Source organism: Lissotriton vulgaris, chromosome 12, assembly GCF_964263255.1.
Source record: "Lissotriton vulgaris chromosome 12, aLisVul1.2, whole genome shotgun sequence".
Classification (NCBI taxonomy): Eukaryota; Metazoa; Chordata; class Amphibia; order Caudata; family Salamandridae; genus Lissotriton; species Lissotriton vulgaris.
The window spans coordinates 60,886,239-60,905,691 of NC_141700.1; the positions used below are offsets into that span (position 1 = coordinate 60,886,239).

At 46.4% G+C, this 19,453-nt stretch overlaps 1 protein-coding gene across 1 annotated transcript in view; it reads left to right on the forward strand.

Moving 5' to 3' along the window:
- The window catches only part of ZFR2 (zinc finger RNA binding protein 2), an 811,721-nt gene that overhangs the window by 452,527 nt on the left and 339,741 nt on the right, over positions 1-19,453 (forward strand). Inside the window, exon 13 of the mRNA XM_086947097.1 lies at positions 9,272-9,443. Coding sequence (XP_086803223.1) covers positions 9,272-9,443 — 172 coding nt within the window. The remainder of the gene's footprint in view (positions 1-9,271; positions 9,444-19,453) is intronic.

The following is a 19,453-nucleotide window of genomic DNA, read 5'->3' on the forward strand; positions in this document are numbered from 1 at the left end:
CCTGCTTAGCAACTATAAGTACTTCTCTTAGTAGTGGATCATCTTTTAACCACAACTCCTCACGTACACGTTCCGTTCTGCACGCTAACACAAACTGGTCCCTGTTTTTCTCTTCACTTGAACCCCCAAATTTGCATGTTGCAGCAAGCTTACGCAAATCAGACACATAGTCTTCTATAGATTCCCCTTCCTTCTGTCCTCTCTTCCCAAAATGGTACCTTTCCATAATAGTGCTAGTCTTAGGGAGCTAGTGTAAGTCTAATTTTTTAATGCTTATCTCGAATTCATTCAGCCCTCTAGCCTCATGTGCGCCTAGCTCTGGGAGATGTTCTAACACTTCTTCTCCCTCCGCCCCCAAATAATACGCTAATAAAGCCACTTTTCTCTCTAATCCCAGATTTAGCCCGCATACAACAGCATAGTTCATAAACATTTTTTCCATTTCTTCCACTGTATTGCAGGGTCCCCTGGGCTCAAAAGAAACATAGGGGGTGGCGTCACGTTTTAACAGAATTCTGCTGTAAGCTCTAGTCTTAATTAAATAGGTTTGTACTACATCAGGTGGTTACACTAGAAAGATAATATACTGTTCTGTGTATCTCCCAGAACACATTTTCATCCTACTGTTGAAAAAATAAGAGAAATGTACTCTGGAGCCCACAAGATGGCACTGTTGTTCTTAGAGCTCACCATCAGTCAGACTCCCACTCTTTTTGATTTAATGCCAGATCAGTTCTCATTTCCGTGTGGCAGGAAGTACACTCAAATGAATGAGGAGAAAATTGCTCTTCTTAAAGCAGACGAAATACAATGCCTCAAGGAACTTGTTCCCCGTGCTTCACCGCAGCCACAGCTTTCCAACAAGGTACACGCGGTGGTTTGTTCCTCCTACAGACTTGCAATGTTATATTTCTACTTTATTCTGCAATGTGCGATTTCTCTGTTTCTTCTGTCACTTGGTACCACACCACAATGGCTCTGCCCAGCTACTCCTTTCCAAGTTCTTTTCCGCCTCATACGCCGCGATCCCTAGGCGCCGTTCGCAGCACCACACGTCACTACACAGAGAAGCTGTCAATTTTCCTTGCTTTCTCCGCAGCACTCCTCCTCTGCCAAATTGTGCAGTCACTCGATCTTCGTTTGTGTCCTTTGCCTACGTTCCACAATGTTCCTCAACACACTCCGCCCGCAATGCTTCTACTCAGCGTTGTACTTCCGATGAGCGTGTACCAACTCAAGGCTCCTTCATTATTCGCAATATTTTTCTGCGCATGCTTGATTCAATTGTAATAGAGTCAGTCACGCAGCGCTTCGCATAGCTCTCCCTCACAATGTCAAACACGCGTAGCTTATACCTTCAATAGCACGCACTGTTGATTTTCACGTCTCTCAGTACTCCCTCCGCCACCTTTTATCAAACAGTACCTTCAGTTGCAAGTCGCGCTTTTAAATTCTTCTTTTAACGATTGTTGTGTTCCGGTCCTTCTATTTTCTATTTCATACTCCTTCGAAATGCTCCGTGTTGAGGTCGTGTTACATTTTCCCCGTCCTCGTCGCCAGTGTGACAAGTTACCAATGAAGCGAGGGAGGCGTTGATATGCACTACGAAGTATTTATTGAAGTCACCAAAGTCACAAAGTACTGCACACGACCTCAGCCGCACCTGACAGCCGCACGCTGCAACACAGCCGGTCAGGAGTCTCATCCGGCGCTCGCCTTGGAACCCTTGCAGTGGTGACATTCTAAGTGATGTCACCACAGAGCGTTCTACGGCAAGAAATGGGACAGAAGGGTGGTGGCAGGACAGATGGAAGATACCACACCCATCTCCCGAGTTTATCTGCCTTAGATCTTCTGAAATGAATCTTGCCCTTACGTTCGAGTATCGCCACCACGCCTGTTCGGGTACCTTGCAGCGTTCTGGAAATAATGTGATACCCAGTGAATTCCAATAGATGTTTCTGAGACCCTTCCACATTGTTTCCTGGATACAGAGTATATTGGCTTTTAAATACTGTATATCAATATTAACTCTTGTCTTTTCTGAAAATTATTTAAGCCACAAACATTAATTTAGGCAATTCTAAAACGAATCATTTTTTAATACAAAGTAAAAATGCCTGAAGGTTACCGACAAAAAACTCAACCCCCAACCGTGCTTGGATCCCTCTGCCTGAACCCCCTCTCCCCACCTCTTTTATTGAAGTTTTAGTTTTTTCTCGATTGTTGCCACTGCTGCTTCTACTACCGCTGTCTGCTCCTCCACTAAGGTGACCCGCTCTGCCGTCTTAGAGCAAATTTTGGTGACTTTTCGTACTGCGCCTTGTATCTTCTTTATGGCTAGATGGGCTCTCTTATGTTCAACCCTTGCCTCTGATTGCCTCTGCTTCGGCATGGAGAAGATTGTGTCCAATGTGGGAGCAGGATTTGTATCAGGTAGTGGAGCCCCCCGTGGTGTACCAGATCTTTCTCCCTCCACATCACTATAAACCTGGCGGGTTGCAGAATAGTCCCACTTCAATTGTTTGGAGGTGCTTAACTCTGGTCCTGAGTCATACTTGCCATTTCACTCCGTCTTTTTGAGAGGGAAAGATGTTCATGTGTCGAAGGTTTCGCTTTTCCCCCACTCTGGCTGTCCCCCGATGAGTAGGGAGCAGAGTCATCTTCAGTCATTTCTTCACTAAGGTCTGAGAGATCAGAGTCATCAGTCGAAGACTAAAAAATGTTGGCTTCATCGGGGGATCCTCCTACTGCCTCTAGATCCTGACCCATCCCCAGGGGACAGCACTTTTCACCCTTATTCAAGCCATCAACACACAATGCAACATTACTGGGTATCAAACCCTGTGTCCCGGCCCTGGTCCCAGCCCCCGCCTTTTCTCCCAATATCCATGAGATTTCCCCTTTCTTTTTCCAATTCCCTTTGGCACAATGAACCAGTTCCCACTGTCTCTGAGAAAGTGCTATGTTCACCTATCATTGGCGTAGCCGGGGGAGAGGGACAGCGGGGTGTACAGGGGGAGAGGACTTACCCTGCTCCTTCAGGTGTAGCCCAGTGAATTTTTCCAGAAAAGATCTCTGGGATTGATGGTTGCCTTTCTTTCTCTGGGAAAACCAAGGTTCCTTGACTTATTAATAACGTATCATCTTTCAGCCCGTCTTTCTCACTGAGGGGCTTCCCAGACGGGGCACCATCTCCAGCTGCATCCTCTGCCTTGCGAGCCGTCAGCCTCTTGCTGTGCGAGACCACGCGAGCAGGCAAGACAGTCGGGCCCCCAGGAGCTCCGCCTACTCCTTCAGCGGTTTTCCGGCTTTTGGCATTCCAGGGCTCTGCAGCGATCAAGGCAGTCGAGGTGGAATGAAGCCTGTGCTGCCGTGAAACGCTGCTCTCCAGGCGATTCTGCCTGAAGTCAGCAGCCTGAGCGTTTATCCCAGGTGACAATGGAGCTGCACACCGGCACGCTCGAGAAATGCAGTAAGTGTTCGCATTGGCAGCCCAGATGGGTGGGGGGAGCAGCTACTAGGCGGCGGCCATCTTGCTCCACAACAGTCTATTTTAACCCTTTGCGTGCTGCCATTGGCAGTCGCGAGCACTCCCCCCCCAGTGCTGCGCATGACCAACGGCCGACGCAGCCCCGCCCACCCTTTAGAATACCCGCACCGCGGCGGAAAAACGGCCGCGGTTAAGGGGTTAAGTACTCCTTTTGACAAGGAACATCTCTTTAAAGCCCGAAGAAGATAAGTCATTCGAAAAAATGAAAAAAAGACACAGAAGTAGCCAAGTCTATGGGAGCTCTTCAGTCTCGCTCTAATCGGTGCTCCTTTCGTTGCTCCTTCTACCGAGGAGGGTCGAAAACCATGTCCTCAGACAATGTTGCCTCCTCCTACAAAGACAACTATCAATCTTCCTCTACAAGGGGCTTCTTCAGAGGAGGAAACTGAGGCAACAACAACAAAGGTCAAGGCCGGGATTCCACACCATGTAATTCCAACCCCCCACCCACCAAATAGTGACTTGCTGACACTTCCTCCCGATCATTTAACACCTGTCGGGGGACGTCTTCTACAATTCCTCCCCATTTGGCAATCTATCACCATAGGCAAATGGGTGTTATGAGTTATGCAACATGGTTATTGGCTGGAGCTTACCAACAATCCTCTAAACATTTCACCACATTCTCACAAAATGTCACCAGAACATTTACATCTACTTCAGCAAGAGGTCCAATCTCTCCTGTCCAAAGGAGCCACAGAACCTGTGCCGTTACAACATCAAGGGACAGGCGTGTACTCCCTGTACTTTCTCATTCCCAAAAAGGACGGCTTCTTGAGACCTATTCTAGACCGCCGAGAACTAAACCTCTACATACTTTCAGAGCATTTCCACATGGTCTCTGCCGTGGTGGAACCCACAAAATGTAACAACATAACAGCTATAACTATATTCAATAAGAAGGGGGGGGACACACTCTCTCCAACTGTCTCGGTGGCACAAACCATTTCAAAATGGCCCATACATCACAAAATGTATCTCCTAGCAGAACATCTTCCAGGAATAGGCAATCAAATTGCAGACCTTCTCAGCAGACAGAGACAGCAAATCCACGAGTGGGAACTTCATCCCCAGATTCTTCTTCCCTACTTTCAGGAATGTGGATTTCCTCACATAGACCTGTTTGCCACAGCTCAAAACGCAAAATGCCCAAGCTTCGCCTCCAGGTTCCCACATCCGCCCTCCAAAGGCAATGCCCTATGGATGAACTGGTCAGGGATATTTGCCTATGCTTTTCTGCCTCTCCCACTCATTCCGCTGGTAGTTCGGAAGCTCAGACAATCATCCCTCAAACTCATTCTTATAGCTCTCACATGGGCACTCCAGCCTTGGTTCAACCACCTTGCTAGAGCTCTCAGTAGTTCCACAACAAAAGCTGCATCTCAACTCCAGTCTCACTCAGAGCCATGGAGAAATCAGACATCCAAATCCCAAGGAGCTCAACCTAGCGATTTGGCTCCTGAAGTCATAGATTTTGATTATTTACAATTACCACCAGACTGTATGAATATCCGAAAGGAGGCTAGGAAACCTACTACTAGGGCATTTTATGCAGCAAAGTAGAAACAATTTGTTATATATTGTAACAATAATAATCCCCGTGATGCTTCAGTGCAAAACATCATCTGTTATCTCTTACACTTACAGCAGTCTATATTAGCCTACACATCCATTTGATTGCCTTTAGCAGCAGTTGCATACTTACAAAACAGACAACACTTATCTCTAGTCAGAGTACCAGTGATTAAGGCCTTTATGGAAGGACTGAAAAGAGTAATACCACCAAGAGCTCTGTCTGCGCCAGTATGGAACTTGAACATAGTCCTTATGAGGCTAATGGGTCCACCTTTTGAACCAATGCACAAGTGTCAACTACAATTTCTCTCATGGAAGGTTGCTTTTCTTATTGCATTCACTTCCTTAAGGAGAGTTGGTGAACTCCAGGCACTAACTATACAAGAGCCTTTCTTTCATCTTCACAAAGACAAAGAGGTTCTTCGAACCAATCCCAAATTTCTTTCTAAAGAGGTTTCTGCTTTTTACTTCAATCAATCAGTTGAGTTACCTGTGTTCTTTCCTCAACCTGATTCTGTGGCAGAACAAGCTCTACACACACTAGATGTTAGAAGAGCTCTACTTAATTATGTGGAAATAACAAAAGATTTTCGTAAGACAAAATAGCTCTTTGTTGCTTTTTTACAACCACACAAAGGCAATCCCATATCTAAAACGCATTGCAAGATGGATCGTGAAATGTATCCAAACATGTTATGTGAGAGCGAAAAGAACCTTGACAATACCCCTTAGAGTGCATTCCACCCACCATATTGGGGCTACTATGGCCTTTTTAGGGAATATTCCACTAGTTGACATCTGTAAGGCAGCAAAATAGTCTGCAACGCACACATTCACTAAATACTATTGTATAGATGTGTTAGTGAGGCAACAAGCTAATGTAGGCCAGGCAGTACTTAAAACACTTTTTCAAACAACTGCAACAGCTACAAGATAGCCCCGCTTTGGGAGTTTACTGCTGTATGGTCTATGCAAAGCATGTGATTTACAGCTCACATGCCTCAAAAGGCCCAGTAAGCATCTGTTCTTGGCATGTAGAACTGTAGATTCACATTCGCCCACCCGCCTCCCCGGGTACCTATACCTGTTGCTGTTTTCTTACTTTACATACATACCCTATTCTACCTTTACTAACTCAATTCTCACCCTCTGCGGGTAAACAATCTAACGATAGAGTTGATGCCCATGCGCACTCTCACCGAAAGGAGGAGTCACCTACCTTGTGATTGTAAAGACTTCTTCGAAGAAAAACAACTTGCAAACATAGGGGGCCAACACTAGATGGCAGTAGTTTGCAAAGCATGTGAATCTACAGCTCTACATGACAAGAACAGATGCTTACTGGGTAAGAAACATTATCCTTGTTATCTTTTGCATCTACGGCATGGAAGGTTGCCTTTCTAATTGCTATCACTTCACTGAGACGTGTTGGTGAGTTACAAGCATTAACCTTAGAAGAACCCTTCTTTCAACTTAATAAAGATAGAGTGGTTCTTCGTACAAACCCTAAATTCCTTCCAAAAGTAGTTTCTGCTTTTCATATTAACCAATCAGTTGAGTTACATGTGATCTTCCCTCAACCTGATTCAGTAGCAGAAAGGGCTCTACATACCCTTGATGTAAAAAGAGCATTGTTATACTATATTGATAGGACTAAAGATTTTTGCAAAACAACTTTTTGTTGCATTTGCTTCACCTCATAAAAGAAATCCTATCTCTAAATGTAGTATTTCTAGGTGGATTGTCAGATGTATTTAAATGTGCTATGCTAAAGCTTAAAGAACTTTAACTATACCTCCTAGCGCACACTCTACTCGCAAAATAGGAGCATCTATGGCCTTTGTTAGGGAACATTCCCCTAGTTGAGATGTGTAAGGCAGCGTCTACACCACACACATTTGCAAAACATTATTGTGTGGATGTCTTAGCACGTCAACAAGCTAATGTAGGATAAACAGTGCTACACCTGCAACACCCACTGGTCAGCCACCTCTTTGGGAGAATACTGCTATACAGTCTATGCAAAGCATGTGTATCTACAGTACACATGCCTCGAACGGATTATGTTACTTACCCTGTAAGCATCTGTTCTTGGCATGTAGAGCTGTAGATTCACATGCGCCCTCCCTCATTCCCGGACACCTGTGATTGTTGCAGTTCTTATTATTTACATTACATACGCATGTACATCTCTGTACTACACTTACTTGAACCATTTTCACCCTCTTGCGGGAAAACGCAGTGGAGTTGATGCCCATGCGCACTATCACTGAAAGGAGTCCCCTTACCTCGTGACTGGGAAAGACTTCTTCAAAGAAAAACAACTTGCAAACATCTGGACACAACACTAGGTGGCAGGAGTATGCCAGCATGTGAATCTACAGCTCTACATGCCATGAACAGATGTTTACAGGGTAAGTAACATGATCCTTTTCTTGCATCCTACTCGCTTTCTTCCCAGCGAGTAGGATTTTACCTGAAGTCTGGTGCTGGATATCTCTTGCCATTGTGTGACAGTTTGCTTTCTCCTGAGCAGTACTGGCCCATTCTTTATGGAAAAGAGACAGAGTCAGAAACTCACTGGGTCAAAATTCCCAAGACATAATATGCAAATTATATGACATTTTTTCAGTTGAAGAGGACCACAGCAATCCCCCATCTTCTCTTGTCAGCATTTAACGGTTCAGAGAGAAGGGTATGATGGAGGATGCAGGCAAGCAAATGTGGTGGAGTGATGCCTGTGCTTCAGCTTTTCACCAGTTTAATACTGGACCAACATTCTCTACAGTTTCCAGTACGTGGTGCAGGCATCCCACAACTCAAGAGGAATGATCAAGTGCCACCTGTGAAGCAGTCACAACCTAGAGAAACACATACCATTTCATCCATGTGCCATGGTTGTGACACTTCGAAATGTGAGCATTTGGATGTGTTTCTATGTGGACCACCCCAGGGAGTCCTATCTCACTACTAAGTTTCTCATCACACAAACAGAATGTACCATTTAATCAGTCTGTCTGTTTCTCTCTCATGATAATCCGCGCCATTTACTACGATATCCAGGAGTAAATATACGAATGACCATCATATAAGGCTTTCAAGGAGTGTTTTACTGCTTCTGTGATATCTAGCGCCACACCAAATATATTGGTTTTGGTAATGTATTAACATAATTGGAAATAGTGAAGTGACCAAATCAAATTTTATGGCTATAATGGTTAAGAAAATTCAGATAAACCACGTAGTTTCATTTCACAAAGGAATATATTAAATAAAAGGATACATGGCCAGGTTGCTATGAAGGGATTTGAATGAATGCTGTCTTGCCTTGCTTCCTAAAGCTCTGTGCAGTTAGTCTGTTGCCAGATGGTGCATGGTTCTTCCTGGTTGGTACAGTGAAGAACATTTGCACTACAGATTATGGGGGTTAACCGCTATGGATTAGGAACTTTTGGTTGTTTTGAAATTCCGATTTACCATACTAAAGGAAAATTATCACATTTAAAAAAAAATCTATAAATGTGTTTCTGTTTAAAGACCATAATCTACAAAAAGTAATGGGTTTCGTAAAACTTGGATTAACTATAGTTTGTTATAGTTAAGCATGGAATTTCATGTCCTGGTGCCCTTTTAGGCTGAATCAACTATGTAATAAAGAATAAAGGGCCCTCAAGAGAGTAGTGGGGCGCTTGTTTATTTTATGCCAGCGCCTAGAGATAATGCATAGACTACTATGGAAAGCTTGAAGATGAGCAACAGCATTTGCGTCTATTGTGCCTCTCATCATTAAGAGATGTGTGTTGGAGGTGTGTATAAACAATGTGTACCTGTTTCTAACTGATCTGACAGAATTACGTAGATGTAGTAAATAAAGGACTGCCATGAGGAATTTGGAGAACAGAATGTCGTGTAGCATTGGAAATGGTTGAAAATGCATCCATTCCTGCATTATTTGACTACGCAAATACAATTTTATTTCAGCTGTCTATTTCACAACGGGTACAGCAGACTGGCAGTTCTGTGATGTTGCAATTTTAGTGTGTAAATGTGATTGGTGGTAATTGATAATACTTGTAGTTCTTCTTGTTTGCACTTTCTTCATTCGTGTCCTTTTTATGTGTCTCATTTCTACCAAACTCACAGGAAAAGAAATCCTCTCTGCCGGATTTTGAAGGGAGTAATGCGAGTGGGTGTGCTTGCTAAAGGCTTGCTCTTACGAGGAGACCGCAATGTGCACCTCATTGTACTTTCTGACCAGAAGCCAACCACATCCATTCTGCAAAAGATTGCGGAGCTTCTTCCTAAGCAGCTATCGGTAAGAGAGAGTCTTTACTTTGCAATGCTGTGTATTGAGTTTATAGATCTCTACTGCAGCAAATTCGACTTTTATTGTGCTACGCATAAAGAAAATGATGTATAAATCATGGACAAAATTCTTTTTTATTGAAATTCAAATGTTCGAGGCATGTGGGCTGCTGAATTCATATCTGTGCATAGATCGCCGCCTAGTGTTGTGTCCGGATGATTGCACATTGTTGTCCTGGAAGAGTCTTCGAAGTATCACGAGATAGGTGGCTCCTCCCCTGGACTACAGTGCGCATGGGCATCCTCTCCATCCTCAGATTGTTTTTTTCCGCCATTGGGTTCGGATGTACTTTTCTTAACTCAAGTTCGGAATCGATAAAAAACTTTTTTCAAAAGGCCTTCGGGGCGTCGGTATTGTCTTTTCGTTCGGTGCCGGGTACTCGTTCCGGTTCTCTTGAGCCGGACGTCGAAGGCCGCGTGGCTTTTTCGACACCAGAGGCCCCATCAACGATCGACGATGGAACGGAGCCCGTTCAAACAATGCCCGGTTTGCAACTCTAAATACCCTCACATCGATGTGCACCCGGTGTGCAATAAATGCCTATCGCCGGACCACGAAGAGGCCAGCTACATGGCCTGTTCTCGGTTCAGGTCAAAGAAGACGATTCGGCTTCGACGTGCCGCAAGACAGTCGGCGCAGAGAACAGCGCCCGACCCGGAGAACATCTTCTAGGCTGAAGACGACGAGGGTGTCGATGAGGAGGATCCAGAACAACAGTCGGATCCTGCTTCGGAGCAGAACTCTAACTATGATGAAGACGAAGAAGACGACTACGTCGATGATGAAGACGTCGTCGAGGTAGGGGACGACGCAAAGGCCATCGGAGCCGTCGATAACGACTCGAGCGATGAGCAAAGCCCAACCGTAGTTGCGGGGGCCGATCATGACACTGAACTTCCAAAGGCTCAGGTCGAAGCATCGCCGGAAGGCCTTAGCCAAGATCTTCAACAACATTCTATAGCCCCGCGTCAAGGCCCGGCAAAGAATATATCTAAAGAGCCATCGGTCAATCAACCGCAGACAATGGAAAAATCGAAACCGAAACCAACGGTGTCAAAATCGAAACCAAAACTGCTAAAGACAGTCCTCGGATCGACGACTTCGGATTCATCGGATCCAATAAAACCAAAGAGTGTCATCGACCCTTCGGGGTCTCACAAGGGTTTCGACCCGAAGATCGGGGCGCCGAAGCCGGTGACTACGGTCAAGCGTGTCGGTCAGACGACATCGACGTCAACAGACACCAACACAAACAATGGACTCAAGACTCAAAAGACTCTCTGTAGGAAGGTGGATATCTGACTATGGTTGCCCCCAACTTTTTGCCTGGTGTTTTGCTGGTTTTTCTTAGTTGACCTGGGGCCCTGCTATTCAGGACCCCAGGCCCACTGCTCTCTCTGTAAAATGGATTCCATGTACTCTAGGTACATATCTAATTGGATACTGAGTCACCTTATCAGTCCCTGTACAGTATACCTTAGGTATCCAGGGCATAGGTGTACCCAGGGCCTACCAGGGGCTGCAGCATGTATTATGCCACCCCTGGCTGGCCATCCAAATCTGACACAACTGGCTGCACGACAGCTGGGGCAAGGTGGTGTAATCACCCTTTGCTTTAGATCTCTATATCTAACCCTAAAATGGACACATATATTCCTATCAGTCACTCCTATGGCAGGCCTTATCAATCCTGAAGGCAGAGTGCTTGGAATTATGTGAGATGGTGCTCTGGCATGAGCTGAGCCCGTTTGCAGCTTGCGGAACCAAGTCCTAATAGCTGTTCCATGATAACGCTATACCATATACTCTTAAGTGCATTATGAACCTCGCGGTCAAATGCTAACTTTGGTATAACATTATCAAAACATGTCGAGTAAGGTGTCATACGAATTGGAATACTAACCCCTCACCAATTCTGGCGACGGGGTTAGCATTCCACCCTTCTAGAGGGACACGACATGTATGTAACTGTGAACCCCGGTTAAAGTTAACTCGAGCCTCAGCATCGCAAAATGGATGCTGCCACCACAGACACAAGTCTGACCTCCTGCTGCTGGGAGTCCTTCCAGCGAGGGAGGCTGAGACAAAGGGTTTCCTGCCTTGGGAGGTGCTAGCACCACCCCAGACAGGATTTTGTGTATTAGGTAGGACAGGGCTCAAAGGAATGAGACATGCCTGGGGCACACAAGGTGCCCTGTGCATACACCGGTCAGAACCAGTTCCTGGGGCACTCCAGCCCCAGAGCTGGCGCAAGACCGGACAAAGGAAAGGGGGTGTAACCACCCCCCTTCCTGGTCCCACCCAGAGGAGGGACCTAGTCGTAGTGCAGCCCCCTTTAGCCGAATAAAGGTAGGAGCTGGTCCCATTCCAAATCAGATTATCCTGATCAACTTCACAAGAAGAAACTCTGGACCTCGACGTTCTGCTCCACAGAAGACAGAAGGAATCTCCCTTGTGGGCAAGGAGTGTCCACCCTGCATCTGCAGGCACTATCAGCGTACCGCGACTTCCCTTTGTCGTCTTCCTGCAAAGGATCCAGACTTCAGAGCCCGACGAGACCCGGATTCCCAGACCTCTCCGACCTCAACCCACATCTGCAGCCGAGCTGAGACCCGTGGGTGCGATGAGACACGTGGGACCGGCCATCTTGAAAGAAGCAGCACTTCGCTCCAGCACGACTTCCGAGGCCTCCTCGTCCAAGTGCTTTGGGGACTGAGAAGCCCCGACCCGAGCAGCTCCTGCATCGAAGATCAGCCCTCCAGCATCCACAAGATCTGCGTGGGGCCCTTCTGCCTGTTTGCTGCTCGACGCGTGGTCTGGTCCCTTGCCGGCTGTCTAGTGACCTCCTAGACGACAAACACCGACAACTTTGCTGCTGGTCTGGTTGCTCCAGACTGGCCCTTGCTCCCTTCCAAAAGAGGAGCACCCCGGACCCTCCTGGTCCACTCCAGACGCCGTTTCCACTCACCGCGTTGGTTGCCTTTGCCAAGGCCTGTTGAACCCGAATCCGGAGACGACACCGCCGACAGCGAGAGCCTGCGTGGGACAGCTCGTGCCTCCATCCTGGTCGTCGAAGACACCGCCTGGTCCACGTGGCTGCTGAGACAAGCGTCCACCTTCACCTGATCGCGACGACGACATCTGGTTCCACTCCTGGTTCCACTCCAGTCACTGGCTAGTGACTTTGAACATTGTCCCCTCTGCTCTCAGGTTCCTCTCTTCACCAATCCACCCTTGGATTGCACCGGACATCTTCCTCCTGACCGCCTGCAGCATCTTTTCCTCCAGGCTCCATAGACTCCAACGCCGGAACCCGACACGACTTGGCACCTATGCATCCGCAGCCTGTGGGTGAGGTAACACGAGCATTTTGGTGCTCAGGGGTAGCTTCACTATCCTAGTGTCCAGTTCCAATGTTGTCTCAGTTCTACCTAGTCAGGGACGTCCGTACTCACCTTTTCTTTAAACTGTACTGCCCATAGACGATTGTACGCATCTCGTGTGTGAGTTCACACTCTGCACACGCGTTCTGTGGGCCTCCTATTACTTACCTCCAGTCAGGGTAGTGTGATCCCAGCGATTCTACAACCTCTGGACAGCTCCATTCCTTTGATTGACTTTCACATTCCATTTATTTAGTATATGGTTTGTTGCGCCCCTCAGGCGTTCTTGTAAATACTGTGCAAACTCGTATTTCCTTTCAAGTATTGTCATGTGCTTAGCCCATTGACCTCATAAAGAGTTCAGAGGTGTATGTTAGTTAATAAATATCTGTTTATTTTCATAACAACCTGTGTGGTGTCCTTTCACTTGGTATTCAAGGGGTTATATGTGGTAAAACAGCTGGCTTCACATGCCATTCAGAGTTTAGCCTAAAGACTGCTTTTGTCCACGCTACTAGGATAGCTGGTCTATAAGGTTGACTTACAACCAATCACCATAAGGGTTGTTTGGACTGATACAAGGTGATCACTAGATTTAGTGAGCATCATATATCAGGCCAACTTCTCACACTCTCGATCCCAAGATTCCAGCCTCCAAATCACTGGTAGTCCAGACCTTCGAGTCGAAGACCAAGATCGGCTCGAAAGTGCACGTCACGTCGAAGCCAAAGAGCGTGCCTGCCGCGCACCAAGAGCTTGAGTCGACGCTAGGCCAGAAACAACCTGGTGAAAGAACTAAGTCGGTCGGATCGAAGACGGCGCAGCCCTCGAAGAAGGTCAGTCTGTCTCCAATTCTTACGCCACCGATTAAATTCGGCCTGCCCCCGACCGCACGACCTAAGGCGTTCGAACTACAACAAAGCATCGAACCGACCAAGCAGGTGTCAATGGTAAAAAGGACTCAGCCCATAGAAGAGGACATTGTATTCCAAGCGCCCTCCTATGATAACCAGTCGAAACTGTTCATAGACTCAGATTCTGGCAGACTCACTATTTATAAAAGAAAGATCATTCCAGAAAATCCTATGGAGTCATACAAGATCCCACTCGAAAAGAAAAGGGACTCTTCCACCTCACCTGTCCTTTTTGAGCCTGTGGAGTCCTATGGACGTGAATATGCCTATTCACCCACACGTACTAATGAGGATGTAGGGGAAGGTTACAATGAGGAGGAATTTAATTATCCTATTGACACAAATCAAGACAAGTCTCAACCCTGGACTGACCCTGTTGACCCAGGGGAGCCACACACCACGCCTGACACTCAATCCTACACGGTCAAAACCTCGCCAACTGAAGATACAGCTGCGTTTAACGCGTTGATTGAAAGGGCAGCACTTAATCATGATGTAGAAATACATGCTGACCCCATAGAGGAGGACTTTTTGTTTGACACTTTCTCAACTTCGGAGACATCAGTAAAAACATTACCAATGCTGAAGGGTGTCCTTAAGCATGCTGGGGACATTTTCAAAGAAACCACAAGGGCAAGAGTTGTGAATCCAAGAATTGACAGGAAATACCGGCCTGCGCCTGTAGACCCTACGTATATAAGGGCCAGCTACCATTGGACTCCTTAGTAGTGTCAAAGGCTCGTAAGAGAGTGAACTCTCAAACAAGTGGTGAAGCTCCTCCTCTGAACAAAGAATCCAAAATCTTGGAAGCTTCTGGGAAACGAGTGGCGGCTCAAGCTGCGAACATTTGGAGGATTTCAAATATTCAGGCCCTATTAGCCAGATATGATGGGGCTCATTACGACACATTAGAGCAACTACTACAACACTTGCCTGATCCTTATAAGGAGGGAGCAGAAATGCTGATACAGGAGTGGAAACTGATATCAAATGATTCCATTAAGTGTGCGCTAGATGCAGCAGACACAGCAGCTAGGGCCATCAATACAAGCGTAATGCTCAGAAGGCATGCCTGGTTACGCATCTCTGGATTCAAGCCTGAGATCCAAACCACTTTACTAAATCAGCCTGTTAACCCTGATTATCTATTTGGTCCTGATGTGGACACAATTCTAGAGAAAATTAAAAAAGACACTGAGACGGCCAAATCCATGGGGGCTTTGCAGTCACAACAGTTCAGGGGAGGTTCCTTTCGTCGCTCCAGTAACAGGGGAACCTCTAGAGGTCAAGCATCCCAGCAAGCCCAATACAACAAAGGAGGCACACAGACCACCTATAACAAGAACAATAGGGGTGGATACCGTGGCAACAGCACCAAAGGCAGAGGACGAGGAAATAATAACGCCAGATCCTCCGCCAATACTAAACAGTGACGTCTTGTCACTGCCCCCAGACCATATAACACCGGTCGTCGGAAGACTTCAGCAGTTCCTGCCAGTCTGGGAAGGCATTACCACAGACAGGTGGGTGAGACAACTTATCCAATATGGCTATTGTCTAGAACTAACCTCCACTCCACCCAACATACCCCCAAGACACCGTCCTATGTCCGCAGAGCACATACACTTATTGCAGCAAGAGGTCATCAGCATGCTGCAAAAAGGGGCCATAGAACTCATACCTTTACAACAACAGGGTACAGGGGTGTACTCGCTGTACTTCTTAATTCCAAAAAAGGACGGGTCTCTCAGGCCCATTCTGGACCTCAGACCCCTAAACTAATCCATCTTGTCAGAACATTTTCACATGCTCACTTTGCAGCAGATTCTGCCATTGCTCAGTCAGGGAGATTTCCTAGCAACACTAGACCTCAAGGACGCATATTTCCACATTCCAGTACACCCAGGACACAGGAAATATCTCAGGTTCACCATACAAAACCAGCATTACCAGTTCAAGGTCCTACCTTTCGGGGTCACAACAGCCCCAAGAGTGTTTACCAAGTGCTCGGCGACAGTAGCTGCGCACCTTCGAAGACAACACATTCATGTCTATCCTTATCTGGACGACTGGCTTATCCAAGCAAAGTCAGCCCAGCAATGTGCCAGCCACATATCCCGCACAATTCACCTCCTACACAGCCTGTGTTTTTCACTGAATTATCCGAAGTCACATCTTCAACCCGCACATGTACAACAGTACCTGGGAGCAACAATAAACACTCTGGCAGCAAAAGCACAGCCAAACTCAGTCAGAATCAACAGCATGCAATTGCTGATTCGGAAATTCAAACCCCAACACTCGCTCCCAGCACAGGTGTTTATGCAGCTGATAGGTATGATGGCCTCCTGCATCTTCATAGTCCCTCACGCGAGACTACACATGCGTCCGCTTCAGGAGTGCTTAGCACGGCAGTGGAACCAGGCTCAAGGACAGTTGAAAGACCTAGTGTTGGTGACCGGTCGTGCATACAACTCTCTGCATTGGTGGAACCCACAAAACCTTTGCAGGGGACGACCGTTCCAAGAGCCTGTACCACAAATAGGGCTGACAACGGACGCATCTCTCCAGGGCTGGGGAGCGCATGTCCTCCATTACACAGTGCAGGGACTATGGACGACGCAGCAAAGGAAGATGCACATCAACCTGCTGGAACTGATGGCGATCTTCATGGCAATGAAGGCGTTCAAAGTGCATTTGTGCAACAAAGTTGTGCTGATCCGGACGGACAACATGACTGCCATGTATTACATCCAGAAGCAGGGAGGCACACACTTTCCACAGTTGTCACACCTAGCTCAAAGCATTTGGAAGTTGGCCATTCAAAGAAACTTGTTCCTCATGGCAGAACACCTCCCAGGCAAGGACAACCAGATGGCGGATCTGCTCAGCAGACACAGCCACCAGATGCACGAGTGGGAGATACATCCCTCAGTGCTACAACCGTATTTCCAGCGGTGGGGTCATCCAGAGATAGACCTGTTCGCCACAAAAGAAAACGCAAAATGCCCAACCTTCGCCGCCATGTTCCCACACCTGCAGTCTCAGGGCAATGCGATGTGGATGAACTGGTCAGGCAGATTTGCGTATGCTTTTCCCCCAGCACCGCTCATACTGCTAGTGGCACGCAAACTGCGACAGCACTCAATGACACTCATTCTGGTTGCTCCAACGTGGGCAAGGCAGGCATGGTACACCACGTTCCTAGAACTTTCCGTGGTGCCTCATCAACGACTGCGACTCACACCCAGTCTCCATACTCAGAGCCATGGAGACATCCAGCACCCAGATCCGCAGCAGTTGAGCCTTGCGATATGGCTCCTGAGGTCATAGAGTTTGGCTACCTGAACCTGCCCCCTGACTTTATGAATATTATCAAGGAGGCAAGAAGACCTACCACCAGGGCATGCTATGCGGCAAAGTGGAAGCGCTTTGTCGTTTATTGTACCAATAATGACATAAATCCACTAGCTGCATCAACTCAAAACATTATATGTTATCTGTTACATATATACAGATGCAATCTGGCATATAGTTCCATAAGGATACATTTAGCTGCAATAGCAGCTTATCTTCAGAACAGGCAGCACCTTTCCCTTTTCAGAGTGCCAGCCATTAAAGCTTTTATGGAGGGACTCAAAAGAGTGATTCCTCCAAGACACCCGCCTTCACCAGTCTGGAATCTGAACGTAGTTCTAACCAGACTCATGGGACCACCTTTTGAACCTCTACACTCTGGTGAGATACAATTTCTGACATGGAAAGTGGCTTTTCTAGTAGCGATCACATCGCTAAGGAGAGTTAGTGAGCTTCAGGCCCTAACTATTTAAGAGCCTTTCATACAAATTCATGCTAATAGGGTAGTGCTACGTATCAACCCCCCATAATTTATGCCTAAGGTGGTATCTCAGTTCCACATTAACCAGACGATAGAACTGCCAGTATTCTTCCCAAATCCAGATTCAGTGGCAGACAGAGCTCTGCACACTCTAGATGTTAAAAGAGCTCTCCTGTATTACATAGACAGGGCAAAGGATTTCAGAAAGACTAAGCAACTGTTTGTTGCCTTTTCACCACAACACAAATGCAACCCCATTTCCAAATCAGGTATAGCCAGACTGATTGTTAAGTGCATACAGATTTGTTATCAAAAAGCTAAACGCACATTAACGGTTCCCCCAAGAGCGCATTCAACACGCAAGTTAGGGGCATCCATGGCTTTCCTAGGTAACATTCCTCAAGAGGATATATGTAGAGCAGCCACATGGTCCACCATACATACATTTACCAAACACTACTGCGTGGATGTACACTCCAAGCAGCAAGCTGCTGTAGACTGGCTGTTCTCAAAACTCTTTTTCAGACTGCTGCAGCTGGCACGGGCACCCACCGCTAAAAGGAGGACTGCTATTTATTCTATGCACAGATATGAATTCAGCAGCCCACATGCCTCGAACGGAATATGCTACTTACCAGTACGCATCTGTTCTTGGCATGTAGGGCTGCTGACATTCATATCGCCCACCCTCCTCCCCGGTGCCTGTCGCAGCTGTAGCACTCAGAATTAATCTCAAGCATGGACATCACTTACTATATCATACTCCATCTCTGCCACAATGGAGAAAAACAATCTGAGGATGGAGAGGATGCCCATGCGCACTGTAGTACAGGGGAGGAGCCACCTATCTCGTGATACTTCGAAGACTCTTCCAGGACAACAATGTGCAATCATCCGGACCCAACACTAGGCGGCGATCTATGCACAGATATGAATGTCAGCAGCCCTACATGCCAAGAACAGATGCATACTGGTAAGCAGCATATTCCTAATAAATACAAGGATATTTATTTTCATTTTTCTGTACCACTGTTGTACCCGAAAAGTTGAAGTGTGCTTTATAACTTACTATAGCAAGTTACATTTAATAAACTGCTGGTTAAGATTTCCCATATGGAATAGTTACAGTAATAGTAATAAGTTCAAACTGATGTAGCTGATGAGTTTATGCAAATTGATTTTAAAAATATTTACATTTACTTCAAATGAAGTCCAAATTGATGTGTTTTCAACACTATTATGAAGAAGAGATCTGGTTTTGTACTGATTAGGGCACGAAGAGAGCTGTGTAAACAGGTTGCGGCACTAGTGAAGTAAGGATTTTGTATAATACATGCTGTTTCCAGCAGACTTTTCAGTTGGCTGCTTGGATGTACCTGGTACGGTGGGATTGTAACGTTGAAAGGCAGAACATCAGTTTAAACTTTGTGTTTGGCTTTGTTTAGAGGACAGGCTCTAGTTGGGGTATTTACTAAGATTGTGTGAGTGTAACCTGTCCACTCTGGTGGCTTTATAAAAGGATATGCATGGTGGTCGTAAGGCATGGTCTTTATGCCGTGAAGAACTGGGTTGTTATCCTAACGTCTCCAGCTGCTGCTGTTTTGACAAAACTAACTTTCCTCTTCTTCCTGCACCAGTTCCCTTAACTTTAAATTTCAAAATCGTATTGACAGCCTTTGCTTCCTTGTTAGTTTAATAGATGCTATTGTAAACCATACACTCCGGAAGCTTCATTTGCTTGTCCTCTGTGTGAACTGCAGCTTATTATGTCAATACCTCTGTATTTCTGACAAAAACATTTGTCTTGCAGTTGTGGGTATGTTC